Raw genomic sequence first — 19,117 nt, forward strand, 5'->3', positions numbered from 1 at the left:
GGATCGGCTCTGAAGAGCCGCTTGATTAAACATGTCCTCAGTGTCGGGAACCCGCAGTGCAGTGTTTCCCTTCCTGTTCCCCATGCGGGTCCCCCGGGCTGGAACATTGAGCACTGTGCCCCTTTGCGCAGGAAGTGCCACGTGCAGGCATTCTCGTGTCTGTGCAAACTCCATTCGTCCTGGCAGGCACTTTGCCCAGACGCCCAACTGTGAATGTGGAGGCTGGAGCGTAGGTAGTAAGTTTACTGAGCCATACTGCGAAGTGCATGTATTCTAGACCTAGGAGTTCTTGGTAGACATGAACTTGGGAGGAACAAGTGAAGTGGCTCACCTCAGCCAACCCAGCGTCCACGGTTGCTGCTATGTGGCAGCTTCACGTGTGCCAGAAATTGGTGCCTGTCCTCAGAACACGTCACCTCTATATGTCAGAAAATTGTAATAATATACTGATTCTGTTGGAACAAGACACCAACTACCGTCTGCTGGAACGTTGTTACAATAAACGTATGTAACTGCGAGGTCTGCGTTGTGTGTGCCGTACCCTCCCCCAGGGTTGTGCAGTGCGGAACCTGCCCAAACGTGCGGATCCCACCAGCGGTGGTAGAATTGGTGACTGAGTCCCAAGCCCACATTCCTGGAAGAGACTAGGCTGGGTTTATTTGCCCATGCTTGCTCTTCAGACCTTTTATCTCGCTTCAGCCACGTTTCCTCATTAGCCTGTTCTGCAGCATAGGGCAGTCGCGGGATCTCAGGACAGCGCGTGGCCACGTAGCCAGCCACCGGCCAGCGGCCACGGCAGCAGCCCTTCCTCCCGACACATTTTCATTTTCTCCCTTGGGGGATTCACGCTTCTTCCTGGAGAGCTGCTTTCAGTTCCCCCCCGGCCACTGGTGACTGACACTGGGGTCTGCTGGGGAAAGGCACCATGTGGTAACCAGGTGACGGTTTTGACATTCTTGAAAGTAGAGGTAAGAAATGTAAGTGCCTACAGGGACCCTGTTGGTCGTGGGAATGGGTGAAGCTGGCCGAGTGTGTCCACGCAGGAGCATCTTGTTTGCATGCTGAGCGACAGGAATCTTCTTCACTTCCCTGGCTCCCCCCACCCTGCGCTCTCTGAAACACCGCCCGCAGTTTAGGTCACTACTTAAGAAAAAGGACCCCACGAGCGAGTGGATAAATGACACCTGGCGTCCAGCCTCATTGTTCTCAAGCAGTAGAGAGGGGTGGGTAGGTGGGGAGCACGTGCCCCCTAAAGGAGACCGCCTCCACCCAGTTCCACCTGACTACTTCTTTGTGGGGACTTAGGCTTCACTATGCTCTGGGTTTTTAGAAGGCCAAAATGCGGGGTTTTGTGTGAGATCCCCAGAGCTTTTATGTTGAGAGCTAATGGAATTTGGTAATGTGCCTGGAAGGTTAGATAACACCTGTCTTCCCGGCAAATTCAACCTGCGGGCCACCAGTTTGCAAGCTTTGCTTTGACTCCAAGAAGAGAAAGACCGAGTGGGTTTGGAAACTCCTTCCTGCAGCACTTTCTTCGGTCGGACCTGCACGCTCCTCCCCCGTCCCTTAACATCTTCAGTCCCACTCAGACGCGGCCAGCCCTGACGTGTCACTTCCTGACAGTCGGGAAGTCTGGGGTGCTAGGGACTGGTGCGCCCTGAGAATGACGGAATCCCCAACTCCCTCAAGCGTCCTTGCGTATGGGAGAGTCACCTGACGTCCCCGTTACCCTGGGCCTGCTTGCTCCAACACAGCCTCCAGGGATGTCCGAGGAGGGATGTCTTACTTAGGTTTTAGGCCAAGTCCGCTTTCCTTTCCATATTCCATTAGAGTCTATCTCGTCATGAGCCTGATTACTGTTGTTCATATCGAATTGGGAAGGGGAGAGGGTCATATATTCAGTCACTCTAGTCATTCTCCTTCTGTGGTGGTTTGGTGGTTAGAACAGGAGCGCACATTTGCTGGATTTGGACACAAGGGGGCATCACAAAGCCGATATTAGCCGCCCCTGGGATATCCCGGGCTTTTATTCGGTTCCCTCTTCTGTGGTTTGTACTGAAGGTGCTGCCTTAGTACCCCGCTTCCAGGTGTTAGCCTGAAGTTTTGCAGGAAGGTATCCCCTCACAGAGGGTGAACGGGGGCCGGGACCGTAGCATCTGAGAACCAGGAGGAACCTTAGCCATACTCTGCCCAGCCCTGTCCCCTCACTCTGTCAAAGGCAGAACTGAGGCCAGAGAAGTTACGATTCACAGTCAGCTCCATTCAGGTGTCAGTGGGAGAGCCGCGCCTGGGAGCCAGCTCTCGTCCCAGGTCAGGGTCTTTGAGATGCAGTAGAGAAGAGGAACGCCTTCCTCCGACCCTCCTCCCGGAAGGAAGGACAGACACAGGTTGAATCCTTGTGTGATGCCGCTGGTGCCCGGAGGATGTGGGGTGCAGCAGGCAGTTAGGAGGCAAATTCCTCTCGATAGCCCTTCAGAGAAAAGGCCAACGTGGGGCTGGTGAAGAAAAACTGAGGGGCGCCTGGGTGGCTCAGTCGGTTAAGTGTCCGACTCTTGATTTCAGCCAGGTCATGATCTCATGGTTTGTGAGATCGAGCCCCGAGTCAGCTGACAGCACAGAGCCTGCTTGGGATTCTCTCCCTCTCTCTCTCTGCCCCTCGCACCCCACCCCTTTCAATCAATCAATCAATCAATAATAAATGAAAAATGAAAAATAAATAAGATTTGATTCCAGTGAGCATTTCTTAAGTACTTGCCGTGTGTTCAGCCATGTGCTAAGTGCTTGCCCAGGACACCCATCTCGTTTAATCTGCATGATACCGACACCCCTCCTAATGGGAAGTAAAGCTAGGAGGCATCATTTCAAAGCAGAATGGAGGAAATCCTGCAAGCAAGCAAGAAGATGTTGGAATTCTCCACCCATCCCTGACTCTGTGCCAAGATGGTGATCTCAAATGGAGACACGTGGTTTAAAGGCTGCCGCTGGCGCTGCACAGTGACTTCTGTTTCCCGCTTCTTTCCATCTAACTTCATGGTTTTCAGACTTCCACATGCATACAGGATACTTCACGGGCCTGTGCACCCGAAACCGTGGTCCTCTGCCTTCCAAAGACCCTCAGAGGTAGTTATTACTGGCTCACTAACTTGGGACCCTCACCCCAGAATAAGATCGGGAGCCACCATGGGACAGTCCTTTGCATCACCAGAGGAACGTGATCAGCAGGAAGGTGGCAAGAGTTTCCCAAAGCAGGTCTTACTGTTCTGGCCTCGTGTGCTTTGTGACAAGGGACCAGACTGGCAGACAGGTGGATGCCATAGAGATGATCTGTCTCGTGTTAGCAGAACGTTTCACGGCACTGCAGTCATGCCTGAGAGGGAGACCCGTGGGGCGGCCTCCATAAGGATATTGCAGTTGATTTGCACCTTCTGCGACAGGATCTAAAGAGCTCACTTTCTCCCCTATGACGGCTTCTCCCTCATGACGGGGCGGCTCATTTTGGATCAGAAGACTCCTCCCTGGCCGCTGACCTGTTCAGCACTATTTCTGACAGTCACTGCTCTGAAACGAACACCTGAGCGGCCGGCTTATCAGCGCCCACGCGCGAGGAACCTAGGAGACCTTGACAGATTAGAATCAAGAGACAGACTAAACAAGATGATTACAAGAACTCTAAAGTCGTGTCCTCGGGTACTAGATGGCTGCATGCCTCGAGGGCTGGCTGCAGGCTTCTCCTCCCCCCTGCCCCTGCCTGTGGGCCCAGCATCACTCATTCCTGCACCCTGACTCACTCCTGCACCCTTGTCCCCTCCTTCCAGCTGCTGTGCCATCAACAACGATATTTCTGAGAAAGCCAGTCATGTCTCCCCTCACCTGGACTCTTCTCTGGCTCCCTAGTGCCCTCAGGCACTAAATTCCTCAGACTGACTCACCAGGCCTTTCCTGATCTGGGGAAAGATTCCAGGAGTTGAGCAGTGGGGGGTACTTTTCTCACCTTCTGGTGATCTATGTATGAGTCTCACTGACTGATTTTTACCGTGAGCTAAATAAGCTACTCTTTGCATTAAAATAGAGGGTAGGATCTTGTCCCAGTTTCTTCCATCCTTTGTGCGGATGGGATGGGATGGGATGGCCGAGAGCTTGTCGACTCACCTTGCCTGGTTTCCCTGTCTTGGTGCTCTGCATCGTCTCAGAGGCAGCCTCCCCTTGCCACACAGCAGTGGCGTCACATCCCCAAAATGAGTTTTCCTTTTAACAGGCTCTTGTACAAGCAGGTGAGAACTGCTCATCCCCCCGCCCCGCACCCTGCGTCCTAACTGTTTAGCAATTATGCCGGGAAGGATTCGCACGGGAGCAGGAGCCTTGGGGAGGCAGCCCTGAGTTACGCAGAAGCCCTCCCGCTCCTGACGGGCTGCAATTCTGCTCTCGGCAGGATGGCTACGAGCAGCTCCGGCAGCTGTCCCAGCATGCCATGAAGGGCGTGATCCGTGTGAAGTTCGTCAATGACCTCGGGGTGGACGAGGCCGGCATTGACCAGGACGGTGTTTTCAAGGAGTTCCTGGAGGAAATCATCAAGAGGGTGTTCGACCCGGCACTCAATCTGTTCAAGGTATTTAAGGGGAGCGGGAACGGGGCTGACAGCAGTCAGGTTCTCGGTGACAAACGAGAAGCGAAGGGCTGGGCTTGCTCTTCACAAGGCATTTAACCTCCCTGCCTCTCTCTCCGTTCTTCCTCACAGACAACCAGCGGGGATGAGAGGCTGTACCCTTCACCCACGTCCTACATTCATGAGAACTATCTACAGCTCTTCGAGTTTGTGGGCAAGATGCTGGGGAAGGCTGTGTATGAGGTAGGCATGTTCAGGAGCATCACCCCGGAAGGGAAAATGAGATGTTAGAAGCCCCGTGGACTTCATGCGCGTTTTGGTGACCGGGCCCGGCCACGTAAAGGACCTGTCGTTAGGATGGAGTCCAGGAAAGAGGACAGGACCCGAGATTACTGGACAGAAACACTTGGTGCTTTCTGCACATTATGTCATTTCATCCTCTCGCCAGTGCTGCGGTGTGGCTGCTGCTGTCCCATTTACCTGCAGGTGACAGAACTGAGGCTTTGAGACGCTTGTCCAGAGTCTCAGTGGTAGTTAATCCGTAGAATCCAACTTCAAACCCAGGTTGGCCTGGTCCGGCCTGGTCCCCAGGAGGGCAGCATTTTGTGGGGTGTGATAGTTGTTACAGCTCTTTTTAAATTTAAATCTTTTGTTATTGGAGTGAGTGCTTCAGAGCCAGCCACAGGGTCAGAGCCAGCCACAGGGGTCCGGGTGTTGCCTACAGAAGGCAAGGAAGGCAAGGCCTTCCAGAGCCTCAGCTCCTGGTTGAGACCTGTCTTCCCTGGCCAGCTGTGTGACTGCACCTGCAAGTTGCTGTTATTTCCCTTTTTTTTTTCTTTTTTCTTTTTCTTTTTTTTTTTTTTAGAGAGGGAGTAGGAGCAGGGGAGAGGGGAAGAGAGAGAGGGAGAGAGCGAGAGAATATCTTAGGCTCCATGCTCGATTCAGGGCTCAACCCCATGACCCTGGGATCATGACTTGAGCCGATATCAAGAGTCAAACGCTCAACCGACTGAGCCACCCAGGTGCCCCTGCTTTTATTTCTCTAGGCCCTTGTTCGCGTCAGAAAAAGTAGGGATGACAAAAGCTACGTTATCGGCTTGCTGTAGATGGTAAATGAGCTAATACAGGTAAAACACCTGTGGTGCCTGGCTCCTCGGTCTCATGGGGTCAGGGTGGTGTGGACTTGTGCAGACTCCAGGTGAGGCCCACGCAGCTCCTGGTCCCTGTCCGCCGTGAGCCAAGCCAGGTGGCACTTGGGTCCCGCCCTTAGGGTCCTGCTCCCCAGGCAGGAAGTAAAGCTGCCGTGGGAGCTCGTGGGCTGCCGCTCTCGTGGCCTTCACGGTGGGCTCCAGAGATGCCTGAGCAGCTCTCCCTTCTCACCCCGTCACAGACCCCAGGGAAGCCAGGCTTCCCTCCGAAGCAGAGCCGGGGGCTGGGGCAGATGGAGGGAGAAAGGCCCTGTGGCCGAGCATACTTATTCTCTGCGTAAATGGCCTCCGTCCACGGCCTCGGTCCCTGGCCGTGGTGCGGTTAGGTGCTCTGTCTGCGTCCCTGCCCAAGCTCCCTCGGGCTGCCTCCTGCCCTGGGCTGGTTGGGGGTCCTGGGCTCCTTTTCTGTGCTTCTGTTTCCACCATTTCTCAGGCGATTCCCATGTAAAGGAGAAATCCCATGAGGATGTACTTGGCCATATGCCATGTCTCTCCTTTAAACACGAGGTGCCAGAAGAGTTGGGCCCGCTGAGAAGCGTGCCTTCGTCATTCTGGGAATGTGCTCCCTGTTCCCTGGACCCAGTGTCTGTCTCCTCCCCCAGCAGTAACAGCACAGGGAGAAATTAGGACATGCTGGGTCTGTGTGAGGGGCAGTGTGTGTTAACTCAACGTTAACTCACTCAGCCCTCTGAGTCAGGCCATCATTGACTCTGAGCCCTGTCCCTTTTAAATCTCTGTGATCTTCTCTCCACCTAGAATAATCTGTCCGTTTTCCTCAGTGTAATGCATGTTTCCTTGCTGTATCCCCACCTCCTATTTTCCTCCTCCGGTGCCTTCCCCATTTCAAGTGCAAACCTGCTTAGAGCCCTCCTGGGGCTCCCTGCTGCCCTCGGGATAGAGTCCAGACTCCAGGAAGCTCCAGAGACCTCTCCTGATCCGGCCCTGCCTCCTCTCTGGCCTCACCCCTCACCTTTCCTCCCCCGAACACCGTGCTGTGGCCAGAGAGCTCTGTGTCCCCTTCCTAGAACACACCTGTGGGCCTTGTGCTCCTTAGGTCTAGCTTAGATAGGTCTTTCTCCTGGAGGCTTCCCCTGCCCTGCCTCCAGGTGAGAGCCTGTGCTCCCCGTTCCTTTCCAGCCTGCTCATTTAATCCTTAAAATGGCGAGGCTATGCTGGGCCCCGTTTACAGATGAGAGAGCCGATGTCCTCACAGCCAGGCAGCTGGGCAGCTGGGATTTGATCCCGAGGCTCTGCAGCTCCAAAGCCTGTGCCCTTACCTGCTGTGCTGTGACGTCCCCCAGAGACACTTGATCCAGGTGGCGGGAGGTACTGGTCTCCACCGGGGAAGTTTAGGCAGCATCTAGAGATCTCACTGGTGCCCTTGGAGCCCCTCTGCAGCCCAGGCCAGCCCGACGAGGTCACCGAGATGGAATCCCGTGGGGCAGACAGGCAAGCTTCTGTCTTTCCTCTCACAGGGAATCGTGGTGGACGTGCCCTTCGCCTCCTTCTTCCTGAGCCAGCTGCTCGGGCACCACCACAGTGTCTTCTATAGCTCCGTGGACGAGCTTCCTTCACTGGACTCAGAGTTCTACAAAAACCTCACTTCTATTAAGGTCAGTGTGGCACGGCAGAAGGCCTGGCTGCAGGCCAGTGCAAACGCAGTGAAGTGAAGGCCTCGGGGCTCTCGGGTGGTGGAAGGCAGCTTCCTACTGTGGGACAGGGGCTGTTCTGCAGTCACCACAGGCCCCTGCGTCCCCTTCTGGCGCTTCTACTCCCTTCCTCGCGGTGAGGAGCCTTTCCCTTTGCTTCAGTAGGAGGGGAAGTATTAAGACCTTCGAGGACCTAGCCCTCCTGGATCCCAACACTTGCCCCTTCTCTGTTGCATTAGCGTTACGAAGGGGACATCGCTGACCTGGGCCTGACTCTGTCGTACGATGAGGACGTCATGGGTCAGGTAGGTCGGCCTCTAGGGCTGAGCAATTCTTCGCCGCCCTCCACCGGCTTCCTGAGACCTTCCCAACACTTAGTGTTTCCCCCAGGAGGAGGTCCACAAACCACAGCTGTCTGTCCTCGTCCCCGGCTCCCTCGCCCATCCCCCTTCTCCCTCCTAGCCAGCAAGGAGGGATCTCCCTTTTCCGATCCCAGTTGACCTGGCCTTTGCCTGCCTGGCCCTCGGAGAGCTCCCCACGGAGACCCTGCTTTGCTTAGCTCGCACTCTGGGCCTTTCCTGATGGAAGCTCTAATTCCCCGTTGGTAACATTGCTTTTTGTTACCATGGTGAGGATTAGCTGTCACACACAGAGTCTTGTGACTTGAAGAGGGGAAGAAGCCACCCGAGAGGAAGTGCCTCGGACAGAATCCAGTCCTTGCTCGTGCTCATCATAAAGAGCAGGGCAGGAAGAAAAGACCCTTGAAACTGCACCAGCAGAGGAGTTTGCTCCCAGAGTTTTCCTTTTGGCTTTTCCCCTCAGCGCCTTCAGCGCCCTCTAGTTACATCCCAGTGGACATCTGCGTGAGCCTAGACCAGGAGCTTCGTGGTGCTGAGCTGGCTTCTTGGAGCCATACCTGCATCACCTCAGGGAGGTCACTCAGTCTCCCCAAGCCCCACTTCCCTTATCTCACAAAAGTGCGTTCTTGAACGTGAGTCCTGGCTGGGACCAGCGTCACTCGGTAAACACCTGCAGGCCCCACCCTCCGAAGAGCCTCCCCCACCACCACCCCCAGCACACTGGGCTATGAGGGAGAAACCTAGTGAGCTGTGCTGACCTCTGCCCTCCCCAGCTCGCTGGGTCTCAGAACTCTTCCAGGGGGAGAGAGAGCCATTCTCCAAGTGGTAGCCCACAGACGTGGTGTTCCATGGAGCCCCTTCTGGGAAACACGAGGCTGAGTGATTGCCAGAGGCCCTTCAGCTTTAAAATCCTCTGGTTGCCCCGAGGTGTTGGCAGCAGTGGGACTAGGGGTCCACGGTTGTTCCTTTCTTCATCATTAGAGACCTAGGGTATTATGTTAATAGAATTTCTGTTAAAATCAGCTTTCAAATCATGTGTTCTTTGATTTTTAAGTGACCCCAGAAGTTCTTGAGGTTGAGGAAAACAATTGATTCTATGGATTTCAAATCTGTAATCAGATTTTGAACATTCCTCCTGACAGTTTTTCTCCTGATGGTAAAAATAATGCAAACTGCAAACCACAAATTCAGCTATAATACGAGCACAAAAATGGAAACGAAACCACCTCTGATGCCAGTGCGAGGAGAGCACCACTGTTAATGTGTGGTCTGTGCTCTTCTAGACTTTTCTCCCTGGGCCCGTATGTAATTTTTAAAGTTTCGTTAAGTAATCTCTACACCCAACATGACTCGAACTCACAACCCTGAGATCAAGAGTCGCATGGTCTTCCGATGGAGCCAGCCAGGCACCTCTATAATTTTTTTTTTTTGTAGAAATGACACCACACCATGCGTGTTGTCATATAACCTTTTTTCCTCCCTTCTCAACAAATACACGTTTTCCTCATATTTTTTAATAGCTGCATGACATTCCGGGGTATGGCTGTACCAACATATATTTAACCATCCTCTGTGCTCATAAATGCTAACACGGTCCCCTCCACGACATCTTGAAGCCTTACTACAAATGTTTGAACGAGGATCGGATGAGAAGACACTTTCCATATTGATCATGTAGGGTCTGCTTGTTGAGACTGAAGCCCTGGCTTTTTGTGAAGATGATTGCCCCCAGACATGCTCCACCTCGAGTCTGTCATTATTAGGGATATTGACGTCGGGCCCTTTCGTCTTCAGAGAGCTTTATTTCCCCGTTAGAATTCTCTCGAGTCATTGCTCCCCGTCTTCTCCCCCAGCTCGTTTGCCATGAACTGACTCCTGGAGGGAAGACCACGCCAGTTACGAATGCAAATAAGTGAGTATAGCAATTAGATTTTTAAAGTCACCACTTGAAAAGACTTCATTCTGGCTTTCTGGGCTCACTTGGAGAATTTATTAAGATAAATCGAAGTAGAAAGAGGCCATAAATATCATCATGGAATTTACTGGTTACAGTTCAGAGGCCGAAATTGCGTTAAATTCGATTTGCAAAATAAGAATTGACAATTTATTTTTTGCAGTAGCACATCTAAGGTCAGAGGCACCCCGGCCACGGTGTTCCTAGGAATTTAATGACGGCTCGAGATGCAGACAAATGGATTCTGAGCCACTCAGGCACGTAGTCCTGAACCCAGAGGGCATGGAGGCGGAAAGACACCTTGGAGGGGCAGATCATTTTGGAATGATAGCATGTGGCAGTTGTATAAAACGCTGTTCTTGAGAAGACACGGTGATGAATTCAAATGCCACAGACAGGTCCTTAGACGCGGGGAGACTCTGAGGCCCGGCAGCTATTGTCACAGATAACAGGCTTTTAGAAATCTATCATAAATGTCAACCTCCTTGGTCCCTGGAAGCAAAACTCCTCAATGCACTGTCTCCACCCGCACTATTCTCCCCTAATTAAAACAGTAGAACCTGGCATGAGGAGTAGATATTGGCCCTTTTGTCAATCTATCAATCTTCTGCCGCCAGGCTCAGTGGAGCCTCTGAACTGTTAATCTGAGCATCACTCTCCTACTGACAAGTGAGAGCTCAGTCCCACCTGGTGAGTCATTTGGATCAGATGCACATCACAGCCCAGTGTTCCGAGCAGTGTGGCCCTCCTGGGTCAGGTGGTTGGGTCATTCCGCATGCTTGGGGAGCCTTTATTTAGAAGAGCAGACCTGATATCCATCATGATCGAAAGACCCCAGTTTTGACTCCTGGCCACGGGGCATCAGTTGGACAACTGAGCAAAGAACAGGGAGCCGAGGCTGGGAGGCACTGCCTGAGGGTGTCCGAGAGCAGGGGCGGGTCGTGTGCCTGCCTGCCGTGGGCCTGTAACCGCCCCTTCTGAGGGCTTCGCGTGAAGCAGTGCCACGCAACAGACCTTTCAGGATGTGTGGCTCAAAGGGAAGCTTTGGTCAGTGGGAGCAGCGAGTATCACCACTGTCAGATGTGTGACGTGTCACACAGAGCCCGCCACCCTCAAATCGGCCGCGTTTGGCCAGGCATCGCGGCGCAGAGGTGAGGGTGGGAGCGGCATGTAGCACAGCCGGGGGCAGTGGGTCGGTGCGGTCTGTGTTGGAGTGAGGTCCCTGTCCTGTCTCAAGACCCGTGTGGGATGCCGCTTCACAAACGCTTACACGTTCTCAGCATCCAAGCTCAGTATAAGGGCTGGGGGTTTGGTCCTACGGACGGTCTTAAGAGGTCTGGAAATACCAGTGCTGCCCTCCTCAGGGGTGATGTTTGATCTGGGGGTCGGGGAGGTAAAATGGGAAAGTCCCCCACAGTCCCTCCCTTTTGGTAAAATGGAACGTCAGCAACAGCTTCAGAGAGTCCATGAGTGGCGATAATGGGAAAAGTCATACGTGAGTATACTGATGTGTGGGTCTGCTACTGGTTTAAATAGTCCTATTTTCAAGGTCAGTAACTCAAATCTGAGCATCGTGGGGTAAAATTTTTATTGGGACTGTGCTAATTTGGGCTTTTGAGAGTTGCACCTGGGCTGGCCTCAGGTTCTTTCATCTCTGAGGAAATGGTTTGCTAAGAAATCCGCGATGGTAGCAAGCCTGGATTTAACCTGTTTGAAAGAGTTGCACGGTATATGGTGTTGCAGATGAGGTCACCGTGCTCATGAAAACAGACCCCGAAGACCATCTGCTCGGAACCGGTGTTAGTGCTCTGGCTTCCCCATCGAACCGTCAGCCAGCTGCATTTAGTTACAACTATCCGCAGGCTTACCTCTTCATGGCTGAGAGCCTTGGTCTGGATTAGCAAGGCTTTGACCGAGGTTCCATCATGAAACCACGTTTCCTCTGCTTTAAAGCTTATTGGAGGACTGAATTATATCTTATGTCAGTGAAATTAAATAGAAGCCCGAAAAGCACCCTTTGTACTGAGAAGGGTCCTCTCCTCACCTGGAGAATGTCTCACTTCTATTCTCGGTACAGTGGGGTGTCGCCCGATCGTGACCCACTGGGTTTGGGGGAGGAATGAGTGAGATCGTGCCCTTGAACGCACGGCGCATACACAGTGGCACCACCACCATCATCGTCCTCATCGTTCTGGTGAGACGCCCTGGTGCCGTTTGTGTTTTTGCGAAATGGTCCAGAAATGACTGGACTCCTCTTTCGTTCCGTTGGTAACAGCCCGCCCTGGCCTTTTCATTCCCGTCGTTTTCTCTTGTTTGCAACAGGATTAGCTACATCCATCTGATGGCCCACTTTCGAATGCACACTCAGATCAAAAACCAGACAGCTGCCCTCATTAGCGGGTTCCGTTCCATTATCAAGCCCGAGTGGATCCGGATGTTCTCGACCCCCGAGCTACAGCGTCTCATCTCCGGTGACAATGCTGAGATTGACCTGGAAGATTTAAAGTAAGGAGTGAGAAAGAGGGGGGAGAGGTGAAATCTTAGGCCTCCCGGAAAGCAAGCTCTGCTCCCTTGCTGGGCTCCCTTCGGAGAGCTGTTTCTGCAGCCCACCTCCAAGTGTACTGCTCCCTGATTAAGGGTGAATCGCCCTGGAATAAAAGCTCAGCCACTTGTCTGTCTGGGGACCCAAGAAGTCGAAGTGGAGACTGAGCAAGTCTCAGGGACCGCCCGCTGGGCTCTCCAGGGCTCGGGAAATGGGATTGCAGGATCTCCTGTCGGCTCCTGCTCCGGAGCCGCAGGCCTGGCTCTTAAGCTCCCTGCCCACTTAGCTTGCAGGGACATGGGTTACGAAGGCATGAGCTTCCAGCCTTCCAGGAAGTCAGTAGTCGCCCGGGCCTACCCAGGTTTGCTGTGTCATTTGGCTAAATCCCATCCCTGCCTGTGTCTGTGAGCACCCGTGGGAGTGTGTGTCTGAGCCCATTGTCTGCGTTGTTTTCAGGAAGCACACGGTGTACTACGGTGGGTTTCACGGAAGTCACAGGGTCATCATCTGGCTCTGGGATATTCTGGCCTCTGACTTCACACCTGACGAGAGAGCCATGTTTCTGAAGGTATTTTATATGTTGCCTTTACGCACATTCATAGATACTCTCCTAAACCTAGAGGCCACTTGATACAGTAATTTACACTGGAAAAAAATAAAATTACCAAGAGGACCTCATTTTATCGGCATATCCTCTCCCGGAGGCCGGCCTCCTTGGTAAGTCAAGCAGTAACAAGACAGGCCCAAGGCGAGGCTGAGTCAGGTGCGCCCGGGACCTGCTGCCTACTCCTCTGCAGAAACAGGCCTGCCTGGGCCCGAGCTGGCTGGGCTCAGCACTCCGTCTTCCCCTTCACTGGCGCTGGCCTTGCCCGTATCTTCTTTCTTCCTTATAGAAGCAAACGGTGTTGATTACCTTAAGATACAGACAAGCAAACTTTTTTCTTTTAAGATTTTTTTTAAAAAGTAACCTCTACACCCAATGTGGGGCTCAAACTTATAACCCCAAGAGCAAGAGTCATGCGCTCCACTGACTGAGCCAGCCAGGCACCCACCAGATGAGCAGACTTTTAACAGTCTCCATTCCTGCTCTCCAGGGACTGCCTCTGTGTACCCTTTTTCTCAGTAGTGTGAAACATACAGTGTCACACACACAATGTCCTGATAAAACACATGTGACTGAGGGGCGCTCGGGTGACTCAGTCAGTTGGGCATCTGGCTCTTGACGTCGGCTCAGGTCATGATCTCACAGTTCGTGGTATCGAGCCCCGCACTGGGCTCTGTACTGAGCGCGGAGCCTGCTTGGGATGCTCTCCCTCCCTCTCTCTCTGCCCATCTCCCCGGTTCGCACACGCCCTCTCTCTCAAAATAAAAAAAAACATTTTTTAAGAAACACATATGGTTGAGTAGGCTGGTAGTGACATATATTTTTGCAGAGTGGCTGACATTAACCAGTTCCCTTATATTGGTGTCTCTGAAGTTGTAAATGTTCAAAGCGTTCCCTCAGGGCCACCGTGTTTCCTGTTACTGACGTCGGCAAAGTGTGTTATAGGACACTGGATGGTATTTACACTTGTCTGTGTATGTGTTGTGTACCTGTGTATCTTATAAAAATGGAATCGTCACTTTGTTATCTGGTCTTCTATTTGATGTTTTGTCACGAACATTTTGCCATATTCTGGGGATAAATTTAAGTGCCTTAAAATATTTTCCTTCGGACGTTTGGGTTTCTCGAATGGTCTCAAGTGACCGCAGTCATTGAAGCAGCATGAACAGTATCACCACCAATTGAAATGGCAGCGGGTTTTCTTCCTCCTTGGTTTGTCGTTGTGAGGAGAGTTCATTCCCATCAAGGAGGCCCTTCTCACAGATGCAGAAATGCCCTGGTCATCCCTGCAGGTTTTGAGGGACTTGGGGTAGGCAGGTGGACCTAATTCCAGAAGTTGATTCTCAAGAGAATCAATTCAGGTTTTCCGACAGCGCCTCCTGTAGGCAAAACACTCTGCCGACCCATAAAACCGCTCGCCCTGCCTCTCCCGGAAAGGAAGAGGGCTAGTGTCTCATAACCGTGTGCAGCCACTGTCCCACACGGCGGGCCTGTGTGTCTCTGGATAGCCTGTCGCCAGACCTGCCGTTCCTGCTCGTGTGCCCTCCCTTTTCTGCACACGGGCCCCAGAGCCGGGTGGTACCGTACTACACAAGCGTCGTAGCACAGGAGTGGACATGACTCTGCCTTCTCTAGACGTCACGCCAGCAGATGGCAGCTCCCTGGGCCACCTCTCCGCCCCCCCCTTCCTCCTCCTCCTGCCCCAGGGGGTGAAGGCACCACTCCCTCCATTGAGCAGCCCTGGCCTGCAGCAGGTCTGAGCAGCCCGAATTGGAATATGCACAGACTCTCCTGGGTCTGTCTCCTCCTCCTTAACACAGAGCAAATCCCACAAGCTTCCATGGAGTGATTAGACGAGACCGGGCTCCCAGAGCCCTCAGACATCGGCTTGCCGTGGCATTTGGAAGCACAGCCTGGTGTTGTAAGTAGCAGGTCCGTACCTGCCCTGGAGAAGGGAGCGCATTTTTAGCTGATGTTGAACTTTAGAAAGCAAATCATTTCTTAGGACTTCCCTGGGCAGGTTTATCCCTTGGATTTCTGGGTCACTCCGATTCCTCTGTCCAGACATGAGCTAGCCCGTTGGGGGAAATAACATGGGTGCGGCCACGTGGAAAATGCAAGGAATCCCGAGAGTCTGGCAAGGGAGCAGGGCTGATTGCCCGTAGGCCCCATCTCAGGTCTTGGTCTGCCCCTCAGCCTTGCTGGCCCTTGAGGCCTGGTTTTTGTCCACATGCTGAGAGCAGATTCATCTGTCAGAGACCACTCACAGAGACTGCTCTGTAAACCAGCAGGCTGGGAGTTTGGGTGAGCACACCCACATACCCTTGCCTGCGTGGCTAGGAAGCCAGGTGCAGGGGGAGCAGGGCCCCCTCTCCTGTGCCACGCTTGGTGGGCATCACGGTATCACTGTCCCCAGTGCTCCCATTGCATGGTGTCTGTCTGAGCGATGGTCACCGTGCCAGACCCACTGGGGATCAGTCCCGTGTGGGGAGTTTGTGTTGTTCCTGAACTCTTGAGCTGCACATTCTCCACCCAGTGATGGGGTTGATACCCACAAAGTCACACCCACTGGTGTGGTCTTCAGGGGTTTTAACCTTCGAGAGCAGCACCCTTAAGAGAGATGTGAGATGTGTTCCGGCCCTTGGACCGAATGCACTCTCTGTCACCGTCCTGGCAGCTGCACGGCAGTTAATGGGACCGTGACCGGAGAAGGCAGAAAAGGGAAGCTCGCCTGTAAGGGGCCTGTTTTGAGGAAGCAAGGGCCCCACTCTGTCCCCCAACCTGCCTTGTGTTGCAGTTTGTGACCAGCTGCTCCAGGCCCCCGCTCCTGGGATTCGCCTACCTCAAGCCTCCTTTTTCCATCCGCTGTGTTGAAGTGTCAGACGATCAGGTACCGCTGCCGGGGGTGGTGGGGGGACAGTCGGCCCCTCTGGGTTGTTGTCGGCTCTGCCCACCGGCTGGAGCCTCCACCCGGTCCGTGTCCGCACGGCAGGCAGCGCGGCTCCTCGGAGCCCCGTGAGAAGGTTCCACGGCCCTCTGGCCGGGAGAGCGGTCCGGCACCCAGAGGGTACCCTCAGATCCGGGCTGCTCTGGGGCCTGAGCTCTCCTTACTCCCTTGGGAGAAAGTACCCGGGAGCGGTTTTGGCAGCTGCCGGCCCGACCAGGGCTCCGGGTGTGAGGGGCGGTGGGAGAGAGGGGTAGGGACGCCGGCTGAGGAGTGGGCGGCACAAGCCCGAATGCCGGCCGTGCACATCCAGCACGTCGCTTCATCTCCTTGTCTGTGCGGGAGAACGGATGCCTTCGGGGTCATCATGCTGTGTGGAAGGGGCCCTCGAAGAGTCGCCAGTGAAAGGGTCTCAGCCCTCCCCCCACCACCCGCGAAACCCAGTAGTCCCTGCACGTGGCTCCCTTCAGGATGGTGCGGTCTGGGCTCCAGGTCCCTCGTGAAACACTAGCCGACCCTCAGTCCCCTTACTTAAGGAGGCTGCCCCACTTACGGTCCTCCGTAGGCCGCCACGCTGGCAGCAGGAATCGTTCAGCCGCATTAGGCATGATTTTGTACCTCGAGTATTCTTACAGTATTCTGGCTCTTTGAAAACCGCTAGCCAGCAGTTAAGCGGAAAGCCCTATCTCTGAGCGCGTACTTAACACAGGAGTCCTTGTGCAGGACCGAGCCGCGGGGGCCGCCTTCGTGCACTCAGCGCTCGGGGCCAGTCATGCCGCGATGGGGGGCTGGCGTCGGGCAGCAGCGGGCGCGCTTGCCGGCCCGCCTTCGTGCTCCGCCCCTGGCGCCGGGCGCCTCCCGCCCAAGGCTGTGGTGTGTGCTTGCAGGACACCGGGGACACCCTCGGCAGTGTCCTCCGGGGCTTCTTCACCATCCGCAAGCGGGAGCCAGGCGGCCGCCTGCCCACATCCTCCACCTGCTTCAACCTGCTCAAGCTGCCCAACTACAGCAGGAAGAGCGTGCTCCGCGAGAAGCTGCGCTATGCCGTCAGCATGAACACGGGCTTCGAGCTCTCCTAGCTCCCGCGCCCGCCCCCACCCTGGCCGACTCCCGGCGTCCCGGGCCCTTCGGCTCCGGGGGTAGTGGCGCCCTGGGAAAGTGACCACAAGCCAGGTGACCTCTCGCTCTCTATAGCCATGAGACTCCCCTGTGGCCTCAACAACTTGGGACGCACGTGACAACTCTATAGCATTCCCTAGGTGACACTGATGGGAAGGGTGTTGAGAATAAACCTCCAAGGTCCGCCAGCGCTGCTCCTTTTCTCCTACTTTCCGGGGGCCTGTGACGCAGAGGGCCTTCTTCTGATGGTTTGGTTTCTCGGTGAGTCTTTTCTTTCCCTAACTCTGAGCTGCGTATGAACAAGTCCCAAGAACTCCCAGGGTCCAGAGTGTTTCTCATGACACGGGCCCGAGTGCGCAAAGCCCACTACAGGTGAGATGCTCTCCTTCCGTTTCCGAAAACTCTACTCAGGTAAGGCCTCGCCAAGCCTCTATGCACTCGACAAAGTCTCTGCCCCTCCGGGCCACAGCAGCCTCTCTCCAGACCGCCAGGCTCACCTGCTGCTCAGGGAAGCAGAGGTGCCCGCCAGGGAGGCCGTGGAGCCCAAGAAGTTCAGGGCGCTGCCCCCACCTCGAAACCACGCATTCCACACAGCGGCAGTGCCCCTTCCCCTGTCTCGCCTCAGATGCTGTGCGCACTCAGCAGGCTGAGCGGCCGGGAGGCTTCCACTGGCTTGGCCCCATCTTGTGCACTCACTTTGGCATCTGGCTTTGGGGGAAAAAAAAACCCTTGGCCCTTAAGAGCAACTCTGTTTCCAGAAGGCTCTGGCTCTTCCCCCAAACCTGCTGATTCCTAAGAGGGCGGCTGCCTTCTCCCCGCTGGTGTGCCCTACTTGTTGTCTAGTAAGGAACAAGCACTAGCCAAGTTACCCAGCCTGTCCAGGCAGTGACTTTCCTCCATTGATGATAAAGTTGCAAAACAAACAAACAAAAAAACCTTGGATCTTACCGCTCATCCATCCTTAACGCAGGGAACCGGGAGCCCTTTCCCTGATGGAGGCTCAAAGGGCTGAGGAAACTGAGTTGGGGTTTGGGGTTTTGTTTTTTTTACTTCATTTTCTCTCCCAACCCATTATGCCCCCTCCCCCTGCCCTCATTCCCACCCCTTGTCCTGAGAACTTTAGTCTAGATCCAGGGACTTGAGACAGAGGCCGTGTCTGTGGCCTGTGTTGACAGCCATCCACCCTCACCCACCCCGTCAAGCTCCTTACGCATCCCTACCACCAAGGTAGAAGCCGGGAGTGCCTGGTCCCTCCTCTGCTCTGTGGAGCCGGCTGAGGGCTGACAGCTCTCTTCCGAGCAGCAAAGCACCTTCCGACATGCTGGTGGCAAAGCGGGCAAGACCTGTCTCCATGGCCTCCATCAGAGGGTCACGGCTGGGTACCACGTCCTGCTCGGGTTCGACCCTGGCTCTGTTAGAGCCCCTGCACTTCTGGAGAACAGAGTTTTCCTTTGATGGAAAGATGGCAAGGAATCTAAAGACAGACAGGAATTTGTTATTTAAGATTTGTTAGTAACCTCTAGATCTATGGATTTGCCACTTCAGATAACCCGACTCTCCTAAAGCTCTCCTCTGAATGCGTGCAGGTGCACTGAGCAGGTTTGCACGTTTATGCTGCGGCCCAGATTGTCCACCTGCACAAAGACGTGTGATTCCCCCTCAGCTTTTATTACCTGAGAATCCGCCAGCATGGGACTGCGGAGAGAGTGGTTTCCGAGCACCAACGTCAACTTTATTTGTTCTTTTGATGAGGAGGGGTAGTTTGTGATTTCGTTTAAATTCTCTTCAACAGCTGGAAATATTGCACTATCTAAAACCCTGCTTCTGTACGTTTATGGCTGGTGTTCGTGGACACCTCGATGGCTCTTGATGGCTCTAAAAAGTTGTGGCATTTTTTTGTCATTGTTGTTTCATAGATAACCTAGAGATTAAAACGTGATCAAAGGCTTTATTAAATTTGTACTTCAGCACATGATGTCTGTGTTCTGCTTTTTATCTGAAGGAGCGCTTTTCGACCACGTGTGTGGGTAGCTCACGATGGGGCGCCTGGAGCTTAAAGGGCACGTAGGCTCCTGCAGCGGAAAGAAGGTACAAAGGAAAATGTAACAGACTCCCCAGTCTCACCCACTAAGCAG

General features: G+C 54.0%; 1 protein-coding gene across 11 annotated transcripts in view; it reads left to right on the forward strand.

Annotated features, from left to right (window-relative positions):
• Positions 1-18,954, forward strand: part of UBE3B (ubiquitin protein ligase E3B) — a 52,610-nt gene extending 33,656 nt beyond the window's left edge. For all 11 annotated transcript variants that reach the window (XM_053206181.1, XM_027044050.2, XM_053206182.1 and 8 more), the window contains 9 exons: positions 4,430-4,606; positions 4,736-4,846; positions 7,287-7,424; positions 7,700-7,765; positions 9,673-9,731; positions 12,096-12,278; positions 12,772-12,883; positions 15,717-15,809; positions 16,751-18,954. In XM_053206181.1, coding sequence (XP_053062156.1) covers positions 4,430-4,606; positions 4,736-4,846; positions 7,287-7,424; positions 7,700-7,765; positions 9,673-9,731; positions 12,096-12,278; positions 12,772-12,883; positions 15,717-15,809; positions 16,751-16,942 — 1,131 coding nt within the window. In that variant the 3' untranslated portion in view covers positions 16,943-18,954. The remainder of the gene's footprint in view (positions 1-4,429; positions 4,607-4,735; positions 4,847-7,286; positions 7,425-7,699; positions 7,766-9,672; positions 9,732-12,095; positions 12,279-12,771; positions 12,884-15,716; positions 15,810-16,750) is intronic.
• Positions 18,955-19,117: the final 163 nt, after the last annotated feature.

Source organism: Acinonyx jubatus, chromosome D3 (assembly GCF_027475565.1).
Source record: "Acinonyx jubatus isolate Ajub_Pintada_27869175 chromosome D3, VMU_Ajub_asm_v1.0, whole genome shotgun sequence".
In the NCBI taxonomy this organism is placed as follows: domain Eukaryota; kingdom Metazoa; phylum Chordata; class Mammalia; order Carnivora; family Felidae; genus Acinonyx; species Acinonyx jubatus.